Genomic DNA, 11,104 nt, shown 5'->3' with positions numbered 1-11,104 from the left:
TCCTCTCCCGTCCCTCTTCATATATTCTATTACATCTCTAACTGTACCTACTGTATCCGCTATGTCCCTGCCCGGTATGCTGTAGCTTTGCGTTGGTTGAACCACCTCTCCCGCCACCCTCTTCACCCTATTTGCTAAAACTTTGGTCAGTATTTTATAATCCACATTCAGTAGGCTGATTGGCCTATAATTTCCTAAATCCAGTTTACTTCCCTTTTTCTTATATACTATAGCTATAACGCCCTCTACCATCCTATCCTGTACCACTCCTGTCCTCTCTATCCCCTTAAACACCTCCACTAGAATTGGTGCGATCTCAGTTTTGTATGCTTTGTAAAGTTCTATCCCTATCCCATCGCTCCCCGGACTCCTCCCACTACATAATCCTTCTATCGCCTCTGAAACCTCTTTCACATTTATATCCATATCACACCATTTCTTGTCCTCCATACTCAGGCTACCTTCCACACTACTTAACACTTCCTCTATACTTTCCTCTTCTACTCTCCCCCTCTTATACAACTCTCCATAAAACTCCTGCACCCTCTCCAGTATCTCCACAAAGTCCGCTGTTACTTCTCCCTCTTTATTCTTGATCTCATGTATGTATGTCCTACTCTGCTTACTTTTCTCCAAACCTAGGAAAAACCCAGTGCACCGTTCACCCTCCAATGCATATTTTGCTTTACTCCTCAAGATTGCTCCTCTACACTTCTCCCCCTCATACCGCTCTAACTCCATCTTTACCTGTATATATTTTTCCATACTGTATCGCTCATCATCCTCCGCTCTACTCAACTCCTCCCTCAATCTTTCTCTCAACATCTCCTCCTCCCTCATCATTTTCCGCTTCCTTTTCTTACCATACCTAATACTAATTGATTTAATTTTATCCTTCATCTTCTCCCATCTCTCACCTATATTATCATCCACCCTGTTATTCGCTATGTGCTCCTGCCTTTTCTCCTTCTCTCGATCTAGAAGCTCTCTAATCTGTTGCTCATATTCTTCCTCCCTTAGGTACCCTGCATTTAATACCCACATCCCCCCCCCTACTTCCTCACCCCCTACTTTGATTCTAAATCTAACACCATCATGATCACTAAAACTATTCCCCTGATGTCTTATTCTATCTAGATACCTAATAGACTCTCCCTGTACTAACACTAGATCTATTCTACTCTGCTTCAACAAACCCTCCCTCATCTGCCTCCTTGTGAACTCTCTCTTCTGTGGGTTCTCATACCGCCATACATCTATCAGTCCCTTATCTCTGATCACCTCCAATAACATGCATCTTGATTTTTCCCATCTAAATACAACCCCTCTACCCACATCTAATCTGCTACATTTTGTATTAAAATCCCCTACTATAATACACCTTCCCACTATTAATCCTTTTAGCTCCTCTATAATACTTCTTTTGTCTATTTCAACATTAGGAACATAAATGTTAACTAGTCTAAACTCTACATTTCTATATTTGAATTCTATTACTATTATCCTCCCTGTCCCATCCTTATATACCTCCTTTATACTCTCGACTTTATCTTTTTTAACCAGTATTGCTACCCCTCTTGCATTCCTAGCTCCATTATTATAATAGATGTCACCCCCCCATACCTCTCTCACCTCTTCTACTTTTCCCTCATCCCAGTTTGTTTCTTGGATGCACAGTATGTCGCTTTTATATACATACAACAACTCCTTCACCTTCCCTCTATCCCTTAAGCCGTTCACATTTACAGAAGTTACAGTGGCCATGAGAGCAAAACAAAATAAAGAAAGTAACTGAAACACTGAAAAGATCACATACCAGACCGCGGTCCCTTATTCCTGTCTCCTCCCACTCTGTCTCCTACAGCCTTTCTTTTTGCTGTCGGTCTCTGAGCCACTGCTGTCTCATTCTCAGATCCTCCTCGTCTCTCTTCTTCCATCCATTCTTCTCCGCTCCTCTGTTTTGGCACAGTCTCTCCATCGTCCCCCTGATTCTCTGAGCACCTCTGTCCTGTCCCCCTCGGTCTTTCCTCCTCAGTCTCGGCCAGCTCCTCGTCCGTCTCGACTCCTCCCGCCTGACCAATCCTCTCTTCCTCCTCTTCCTCCATGACGCCGTCCTCACTGTCGCCGTCCATCTGATACCTCCGCTCCAGTTCTCTATCTTCTTCATCGTTCTCACCTCCAGCCGCCTCCTCTTCCTCCATTGTATCCTTACTTTCTTCCTTGTCGGTCTCCGGCTCTGTCTCTCTCCCCTCCTCACACTCGCGTGCGAAATGGCCTGTTTTTTTGCATCTGAAACACTTGAATTCGGGGCAATCTCTGAAGACATGCCCCGGTTTTATGCAGAGTCTGCACACCCGCATCTGTCTGTCGTGGATCACACGGAAATACTCCGTGCCTCTGAGAGTCTCAAACTTGGTGGAATACGGGAGTGAGCGCACCTCCTCAGTGAAGCGCACCTTTAAAAACCTCGTTCCGTCAGCGATCTCCGTCCCCGGCCACATGCGCCTCTTGATTGGCGACATCTGCCTCACTCCCCACTCATTCAGTCGTGATACAATCTTATCATCTTCCATGTATACCGGCAGGTTAATGAAGGACACCACCATATCGGTGCTAATTATGTCCCTGGCATGCACAAGCGCTCCTTTCACACGAAGACCATCCATCAGCTTCGTCTTCCCCTCCTCGTCCTTCATTGTGATTTCATACGTCCTCTCACCTCTCACTCTGCAGCCGATCACTTCTCCGCACTTCTTCTTCACCTCCTTCAAAACTTCCATCATTGAAACTCTTGCCGTTCCCTCCACCTCCACCTCGATCGTCAAGTCTCTTCCGTACTTCTCTCTCACTCCTCCTCGCTCTTCTCCGCCACTCTTTCTGTTCAGATTTCGTTCTTCGTTTACTCCTTGGCCTTCATCCGTCTCGTTGCTCTGTCTACTGTCAATCACGGGTTGTCTGTCGTTCACCACACTTTCCTTTTCTCCCATATTCCACCTGTCCGTGTCTTTACTCGGCAATTTTTCCGTTCCGTTGTTTGTTGCCATGATGTCCGACCGAAAAAAACGAAAAGCCTCCCCCAAACAGCAAAACCGTCGGGGGATTGAGGCTTATAATAAACGCAAAATTCTTTCCAAACGAAATCTATCACCAAAATGACGAAAAAACTAATATATATGAAGAAAAACGTTTTTATTCAAGGCACACTATTCCCGCTCTGCCACTTCCTGCTTCAACCTTCGGGCGTGTTCAGGGTGGTATGGCCGTAAGCGAAGAACCAATCCACAAAAAGGCTCTTTATATGGAGAGGGACAAGAAGCCAACACTAAGAATGTATCTTTTGCTCCTACTCTTTTCTTACTCTTTACTCTGACAAGAAGGATATCTAGACAGTCTTCCCAGTCCACCCATCTTCTGTTGAGCTTCAATTGGCAGACATTTTTCCGTCGATTATAACCATTCCAGGCCCAGAAGCAGCGCCAAACCATGATTCCCCCTCCACCATACTTGACAGTTGGGATGAGGTTTTGATGTTGGTGTGCTGTGACTGTAAGCTTTTCCTCTTCTCTTTATAAAAATCAGAGGGGGCTGCTGCCTCTTCACTGAAGCAGCTTGTCCCTGGACTTTGAATTAAAAATTATTATTGTATAATAATAATTATAATATCATTCAATATAATCAATAAAAAGGGCGGCAGCCCGTGGGGACTTGTTTTGGGATTTGGAGGGTCACCATATCTAGTACAACATGGGCCATTGCCAAAGCTGCCCCTGAGCAACGTAACTGACATGACCTGAACCCGTAACTGCTCCCTATCCGCTAGGATGTTTTAAATGCAGAGAACAAAAACTTTCCCCTTGGGCATCAATAAAGTATATGAAAAAAAATGTAATAATTTATGTGCTTACATAATGAAAATCAGTAATAATGATCCAATAATAGGCTTAATTGAGAATCAGCATCACAGAGAACCTGACATGGTCACCTCACATCTCCATGCTGGTGAAGAAAGCTCAAAAAAAAAAAAAATTCTTGAGGAAGCTTAAGAAGGCCAAATTCCCTTACCTAGTTCTTGTCAGCGTTTACAGAGGAGCAATAGAAAGCATCCTGACTGGGAAAGTCGCAAGCTGGCATGGGATGTGCACGGCCCAGGACCGGAGGGCTCTGCAGCAGGGGATTCAAACTGCTCAGAAGATCATTGGTACCCATCTCCTGAACATCAGTGATATCAGTGAGGTGAGGTGCCTGCAGAGCCCAAAGGATACTAAAGGACAGTACGTCTGTGAAGATTCTCAGTCATCCAGGTCATAGTTATCCAACGAAGGTTAAAGTCAAGGGCAACTGGACTTGGTTGAAGAGACTGGAAGACGTTTCGTCCCTCATCCAAAGGACTTCTTCAGTTCTGACTGACTGGCAGGGAAACTCAGCTATTTAACCTCAGTGGGGTCGTTTGCCAGGATCGTCGATACTGCTGGTTCGTTAGTGTTCCTTGTTGCTGTGACGACAGTCGTTACAGTCGTTAAGACTACCTGTGGCCAAGACTGAACGACCATCGTTGGTATCTTCACCTGAGGCCAATAGGTTACGTTTGTTGAGTTTCCTGGGAAGTGATGAAAGGACAGCATTGTAAGTGGGGGATAAGTGGTGGCGTAGACCCCCTCCCCTGTTCAATGACGGCTTCTCGACTAAAGGACAGTACCCAGCCAGCCACAGCCTGTTCACCCTGCTGCCTTCTGGGAAGATATATAGAAGTTTCAGCTGCCGCACCACCAGACTGCAGAGCAGCTTTTCCCCCCAAGCAATCAGACTCTTAAACTCTAGTTCATCCTCAGCACTGCTCCAGTGATGGCAGTTTATTTCTGTTTACCATTTTTTATAATTGCTTCTATTGTAATATATATTGTCTGCTATGTAGCAGAAGGGAGTTACAAAGTCAATTTTACTCTATAACCTGTTATATTGTGACAAAATAAATCTTCCTACATGAAAAAGCTTACAGCACCTGGTATTCCCAGGCGGTCTCCCATCCAAGTACTAACCAGGCCCGACCCTGCTTAGCTTCCGAGATCGGACGAGATCGGGCGTGTTCAGGGTAGTATGGCCGTAAGCGAAGAACCAATCCACAAAAAGGCTCTTTATATGGAGAGGGACAAGAAGCCAACACTAAGAATGTATCTTTTGCTCCTACTCTTTTCTTACTCTTTACTCTGACAAGAAGGATATCTAGACAGTCTTCCCAGTCCACCCATCTTCTGTTGAGCTTCAATTGGCAGACATTTTTCCGTCGATTATAACCATTCCAGGCCCAGAAGCAGCGCCAAACCATGATTCCCCCTCCACCATACTTGACAGTTGGGATGAGGTTTTGATGTTGGTGTGCTGTGACTTCCATTCTTGTTCAGTGTTTGACGTCTCGTAGTCATCAACAGACATTAGCATGTTCCAGAGATTTGTCTTCAGCTGACACTAGGTTTTTTCTAACCTCATTGAGCATTCTGCACTTTTGCAGGACAGCTATTCCATCGCAGGGCTGTAACCATGGTTTAGAAATGAGTGAGGTCCAGATTTTTTGTTTCTTTTAACAGAGCTTATTTACGGTAATTCAAATTATACCTAAACCCAACCAAAGTTATAGGCTACACTACAGTCATACAAACTAATGCAGACTTGCAGACTACATAATGGGCACTATTGTTACTATACAGCAACATAAATACACCAGGTTAGTGCTGAATTCAGAGGATGCTCTGGTCAATATTACAGCCAGTTATTGCGCACACGTTTTCATATGCTTCATCAAGTATGAACACTGAAGGGGAAACAGTGTTTCAAGTTGAAATGAGGGTTGCGCCGGTATAATCAGCTGCGCCCGCATGGTCCTAAAGCCTTCATTTAAGTTGATTGTATGTTATCAATGTTTTTTTTCAAATTCTTTTATTGATATGCTTTAGCCTACATATAATTAAGGAGGTCCAAATCTGCTCCTATTGAGAGTAGCAACAGTGCTGAACATTCTCCATTTATAGACAATTTGTCTTGGGCTGATGAACATCAAGGCTTTTAGAGATACTTTTGTACTCCAATTATCTTTTGTTAAGTCATTAGCCTAGACGTTTACATACTTTTTCCACCCTGCACTGTGAATGTTTACAAAGTGTGTTCAATAAAAACAAAAAAATAAAATTGTTTGTGCAGTATTAACTTAAGCAGACCGTTTGTCTATTGTTGTGACTTAGATGAAGATCAGATCACATTTTATGTCCAATATATGCAGAAATCCAGGTAATTCCAAAGGTTTAACATACTTTTTCCTGCGACTGTGTAATAAACTGGTGGCCAGGTTACATCCACAGTGTATCCAAAAGATATTGCATTGGCACTCTTCAGTACTTTGTGTTAAAGGAGTCTATAAAAGTCAGCTTCAATACATAAAGATTTTCTGAGGCATGAAGTATGGAGGCACCCAGCACTGCACGAAAAAAGCTGCATTGATGGGTTAGACTGTTAACAGGGACTGATGATGTGGCAGATTGTTTTTAGCGGGTCAGCAGCACAGAAAGAATCCATTTGAATGGCTTGAAAACAGCTTTAAATAAAGACTCAAAAGTTTATTATAGCAGCAATAACAAATATAAAATCTCAAACTGATCTGTTCTCAGATCAGAACTAGGCTGAACTTTTGCTGCAACTTAACATGTTGTCATCAACAATGCGCTGTGGTGACCAATCATGCGAGTGCAGATTCATGGTGGATTACTTTGTAATGTCAACACTGTATTCCTACAATTGACCTTGTGATTGAGACGACAGAAGATAAAATAGTTGTAAAATCCTGTGTGAGTGTATTATAAACATCTATACAGTGTTTTGATGCTAAATCTTCAAACTCATGGATCTGTTAATCAAACTGGACTTCCTGGATAGATTTCCTGTCTCACTGGTATCACACACCCACACCAACGCAGGGCTGTTTTCAGGCTGGCACCTGCACAGCTCTGTAGTGTACCTGGGACCTACCACATCTCACTCCCTGCAGGCAGGGATAGGCTCTAGCCCCTGTGACCCCACACAGAATAACAGGAAGTAGAATTGAAGAAATTCTATACATGTTAATATATTTCTTAAGCATTTATATGAAATGTCTCCACTCCCTGCAGGATGAAACAAGTAAAAATGGCCAAGTAAATTCTTTCTGAGTGAACATTCAGCTTCACTTCTGTTTCATCAGCTTTGCCTCCTCCCTCTAATCGCCTTCATCACCATCATCCAGCAGGAACTCGCCGATCTCCTCTCTCATCTGAGACCTACAAAACACAACACCAGGTCCAAATACAGCGATACTGTGATATTTGTTTAAGCTTTGCGCATATACTGCATGTGCAACTACCCTGAAATAATAAATGACTCAATAGTGAAATCCCCACACATTTTTACAGTCTTACCATTCACTCTTTTTCCCCTCATTGACTTTTCCAATTATTAAAGGGCTGTACTGGTGAAGCTGTATGATTCAGCTCAATATTTGCCAGACGATAGCTAGTTCATTTTGGCATTTGAGGACAATCAGAAAAAACTAACGGTATTGATTTGGTTGTTCCAATACAATAGTTGGTTTGGCACAGAGTCTAAGTATTCACACTGGGATGACATGACCAGAAAAGGTCTGAAAATGCATTACAATGCGAACAGCACTACTTTATGCTTTCCAACTGATCAGCAGTTATGATGTTTATAAATGTACCGAATATTCTCCTCACCTCCTCTGCCGCCTCTGAGCCTCTGAGAGGATGTACTGCGGGAGACGTTCCAATGACGACTGGAAGGATAACAGATGAAGACAAAAGGGACAGGCCATGAGGACAGAGGAGGAAAATCAGTAGTACAGTAGGAGTAAAACAGAGAAGACAGGGGCAGGGAAACACCTTCATGTATGTTCTTACTTTACCAGTTACACACATTTTATGCAATTTTTTAAATACAAAATCTCCATTTTAAAAGGTCATGATTTATTCAGATTTTGGATTAAGTAGTTAACATCAAGCACGAGGTTTAGATTGTTTTTGGAAATCATGAAACCTGCTCAGTATGTCCCTGTGTGTTCACGCACCATGTCTTTGATGGTCAGCTGACAGCTGTAACACAGCAGGCTCTTCAGATCAGCCGTCTCTGGTCCCCTGCAACATACAACACAGAACGCTCGGAAGATGATGACAGCCTGCGGGTCTGAACCTGCTAAATGAATGCTAATGAGCACAACTGAACCCTCAGTGGCCCATGGTGTGAAAAAAACATGGCTGTTTTAATGAAAACACCTGACATAAATATACACTACTTGTTAACCGTTTTCCCATCTAGCTACATCAGTTGGTAAACTGTAAAAGTCAGTAAATGTTGTATATTTCCTAATGTTTTCACATTTTTCTGAATAACTTTTGTGCAGAGATGACTTTCATGAATTATTTACCATAACCAGCTACCTAATAACATTGCTGACATCAATTTGCATAGGGAACAGGTTTACTATATAATAGTATGTATTATTTTAATTTAATACAGGCAAATATACTTTATGTTGCCTTTCAGCTGATAGTTTACCATTTACAACATGTGCTTCCAAGGATGCTGCTATTGTTGTGTGATGTCAAACAGCTGCTTCTCGTGAAGTTGAAGGAGGTTGGAAATTTAACATGCTAACATGTTATGCATGCAGAGAGGAATACTGTTTCATTCTCCAGAGATGGAAATTGTATTGACAAAGACAGAAAAGTTTGAGTCCTGTTTAGAATGATGTGTTTGGAATCATCACTTTGCATGTTAAGTGTCAGTGTGAGTCCCTGATCAGATGAGAAAAAGAGATTAATCAAATTAAGAGGAATAAATATGGAACACTTACTTGGCAGAAGAACAGCAGCCTCTACCCCCTGCTGCTGTCCCACAATCCTCTCCTCCACCAGAGGGACAGCACTGCCCAGTGGGAGCAGTGGATTCTGACTCCACTGGAGCTTTAACAGAACCACAAGAAACAGATTTTATTAACACCCCGGAACAATCTGCTCTACTAAACACAGAGAAAAGTGCTGTGGCACATCATGTACCAACTTTTTAACTGTGCCATTATAAACACAGCACAGAAATACAACACAAGTATCTACGTCCAATTCATTACCTAACTGATGAGTTAAGCTTAAAAGCTTTAATGCTCTATATCCTGTTGGAAAAGGACTCCAAATGAACACGCGGAAGTTAAAATGACAATACCATAGAGAAACAACCACTACAAGAAATACTGAAGGCATGAGTGGAGATTGGAGAATGTATTCACTGACTGAGAGTATGCTGTACCTGGGTTTTGTCCTGGGACATCAGCACTGGTAGCTCCTGGAGATTTAGTCTGGGAAAGCTGCTCTGAGATCAGTGTGGCCTTGAAGGCTGATGCATTCTCTGAAAGAAAAAAGAAAAAGCAGGAGATGTGGGGTAAAGAATGCTTCTATCTGTTCCAGCCGCCTAGAAGGTGATCACTGCAAAGAGCGTCCACTAGAAATGTGCAGAGGTTTGAAGGGGAAGAAATCAGATTTGTTTCTCCGTATACTTTTACTTTTCTGATCTGAAAATATGGCATTCAGTACCATTACTCAGAGATCTTTGGTGTCTGCAGATCTTGATTCTGTTAAGTGACAAGTGTTAAGGTCTTTTGGGAGGATTTGGGAGGTGAACTGTGCTGGGAGGTGGCGTGAGTACTCAGTAGGTCTGATAACATGAAACATATTTTTTACAATAAAAAGAAAGAAGCTACTCAACTCCTAGTTCAGAAGGCTTGCATGTCCACGTGCTTCCTCTAAAGGTAGTTCCAGTCTATGAGCTAGCCGTTCAGACAACACTCACCAACAGCAGTATCCAGGGCGCACATGCAGAGCAGACATCTGTCACAGTGGTCGGCTGTGGTGGAGCTCTTACATGCTGTCTGCAGCTTCTCACTGGTCCTACAGGACACACAGTAAGCTTTTAAATGAGCTTAGTGTCGCGTTTCCAAAACTGTTCGTGTGTAGAAAACGCTCGAGTGGTTGTGCCTTGCTAATAATTAGAAAAAGCAGGCTGTGGGACGCGTACTTGTTCCAAAATGTCCAGCATCCATTATCCAATGATCGTGCGTCAAACCCTCACACGCAGTACTTTCTGCACAGTGTACGTTTGTGGTGTGATTCCCACTGACCTGTAGATGGTGCTGACGGTCGAGGGGAAGTCTGCCTGCAGTTTAGTGACAAAGCTCTCCGTCAGACGCTGGATACTGGCCTTGTCTGTTGTCTATGGGACAGACACAAACAAACTGAACGCTCTGGGGAGGTACATGTGGTGACAAGTAGGCTCGTTCATGCAGTAACAGGGACATACTGTGTCTGTAGGATTACACAAGGATAATGCATGTCATATTCTTCTGCACAGAGATATTATAAAAATCTCTGAACACTGGGAAAGAGACAAGTGTTAAGGAGTTTTCTCAGATCAGTCTATAAAATACTCCCCCCTCACGCTGCGACTCTCTCTCACTGCTGTCGGTGATCTCACCTTGTCCAGGCTTGGTATGAAAACAGACGGAACGCTGAACATCCGGTGGGTAGAAAGCTATTTCTTTAGCCGAGTAGCCCTCATTGGCCTCACTAGTATTATGTCACCATACCTGGAGTCTGAGAACCCCTGTTAGCACAAACACACAAAATATGTTTAAGTCAGATTGCTCCACAGAGAATCAGTCTTCCATCACAACTTTATCATCATCTGATGCCCTATAAAGAAAAAAGAAAGGGAAACAGAGCGTTCTAGAGGTCTAGGCTGGATGTGGGTGCTCTCTCTTCCCACCAGCTTTACAGTAAATGCAATGGTGTTCCCTCTCCCTCTGTTTTCATCTCTACGCACCGTGTCCTGAGCCAGCTGTGCGCCTCTGCCCAGTGATATGCTGGTGAGCAGTTTAACAGCCAGTCTGGTGCAGTTGTCTCCCAGCATCAGTTTACTGTAGCCTTCAGTACGAGCAGTGTGCACCAGCAGATGCTGCCTTGAGGAGAACACACAGTGTGGTCAGGGCGAGCAGGTCTAAAGATACAGACTGTACTTT

At 43.3% G+C, this 11,104-nt stretch overlaps 1 protein-coding gene and 1 non-coding gene across 2 annotated transcripts; both read right to left on the bottom strand.

The window, feature by feature from the left end:
• Positions 1-4,987: 4,987 nt before the first annotated feature.
• Positions 4,988-5,106, bottom strand: LOC119889560. Its single transcript, XR_005442096.1, has one exon. It is a non-coding gene; the product is annotated as a 5S ribosomal RNA (ribosomal RNA).
• A 1,465-nt stretch (positions 5,107-6,571) lies between these two features.
• Positions 6,572-10,323, bottom strand: LOC119889558 (cytoplasmic tRNA 2-thiolation protein 2-like). Its single transcript, XM_038700427.1, has 7 exons — positions 10,208-10,323; positions 9,880-9,977; positions 9,340-9,438; positions 8,891-8,999; positions 8,105-8,171; positions 7,755-7,813; positions 6,572-7,301 (listed from the first exon to the last, which is right to left on the bottom strand). Exons 2-7 carry the CDS (start codon positions 9,902-9,904, stop codon positions 7,241-7,243), a joined length of 420 nt encoding a protein of 139 aa, XP_038556355.1. The 5' UTR covers positions 9,905-9,977; positions 10,208-10,323; the 3' UTR covers positions 6,572-7,240.
• Positions 10,324-11,104: the final 781 nt, after the last annotated feature.

The sequence above is a fragment of the Micropterus salmoides genome, unplaced genomic scaffold (assembly GCF_014851395.1).
Source record: "Micropterus salmoides isolate LMB-PRFRI ecotype aquatic unplaced genomic scaffold, ASM1485139v1 Ms_hic_scaffold_543, whole genome shotgun sequence".
NCBI classification, from domain to species: Eukaryota; Metazoa; Chordata; class Actinopteri; order Centrarchiformes; family Centrarchidae; genus Micropterus; species Micropterus salmoides.
The sequence above is the reverse complement of the archived record's forward strand: the minus strand, read 5'-3'. Positions and strand labels throughout refer to the sequence as shown.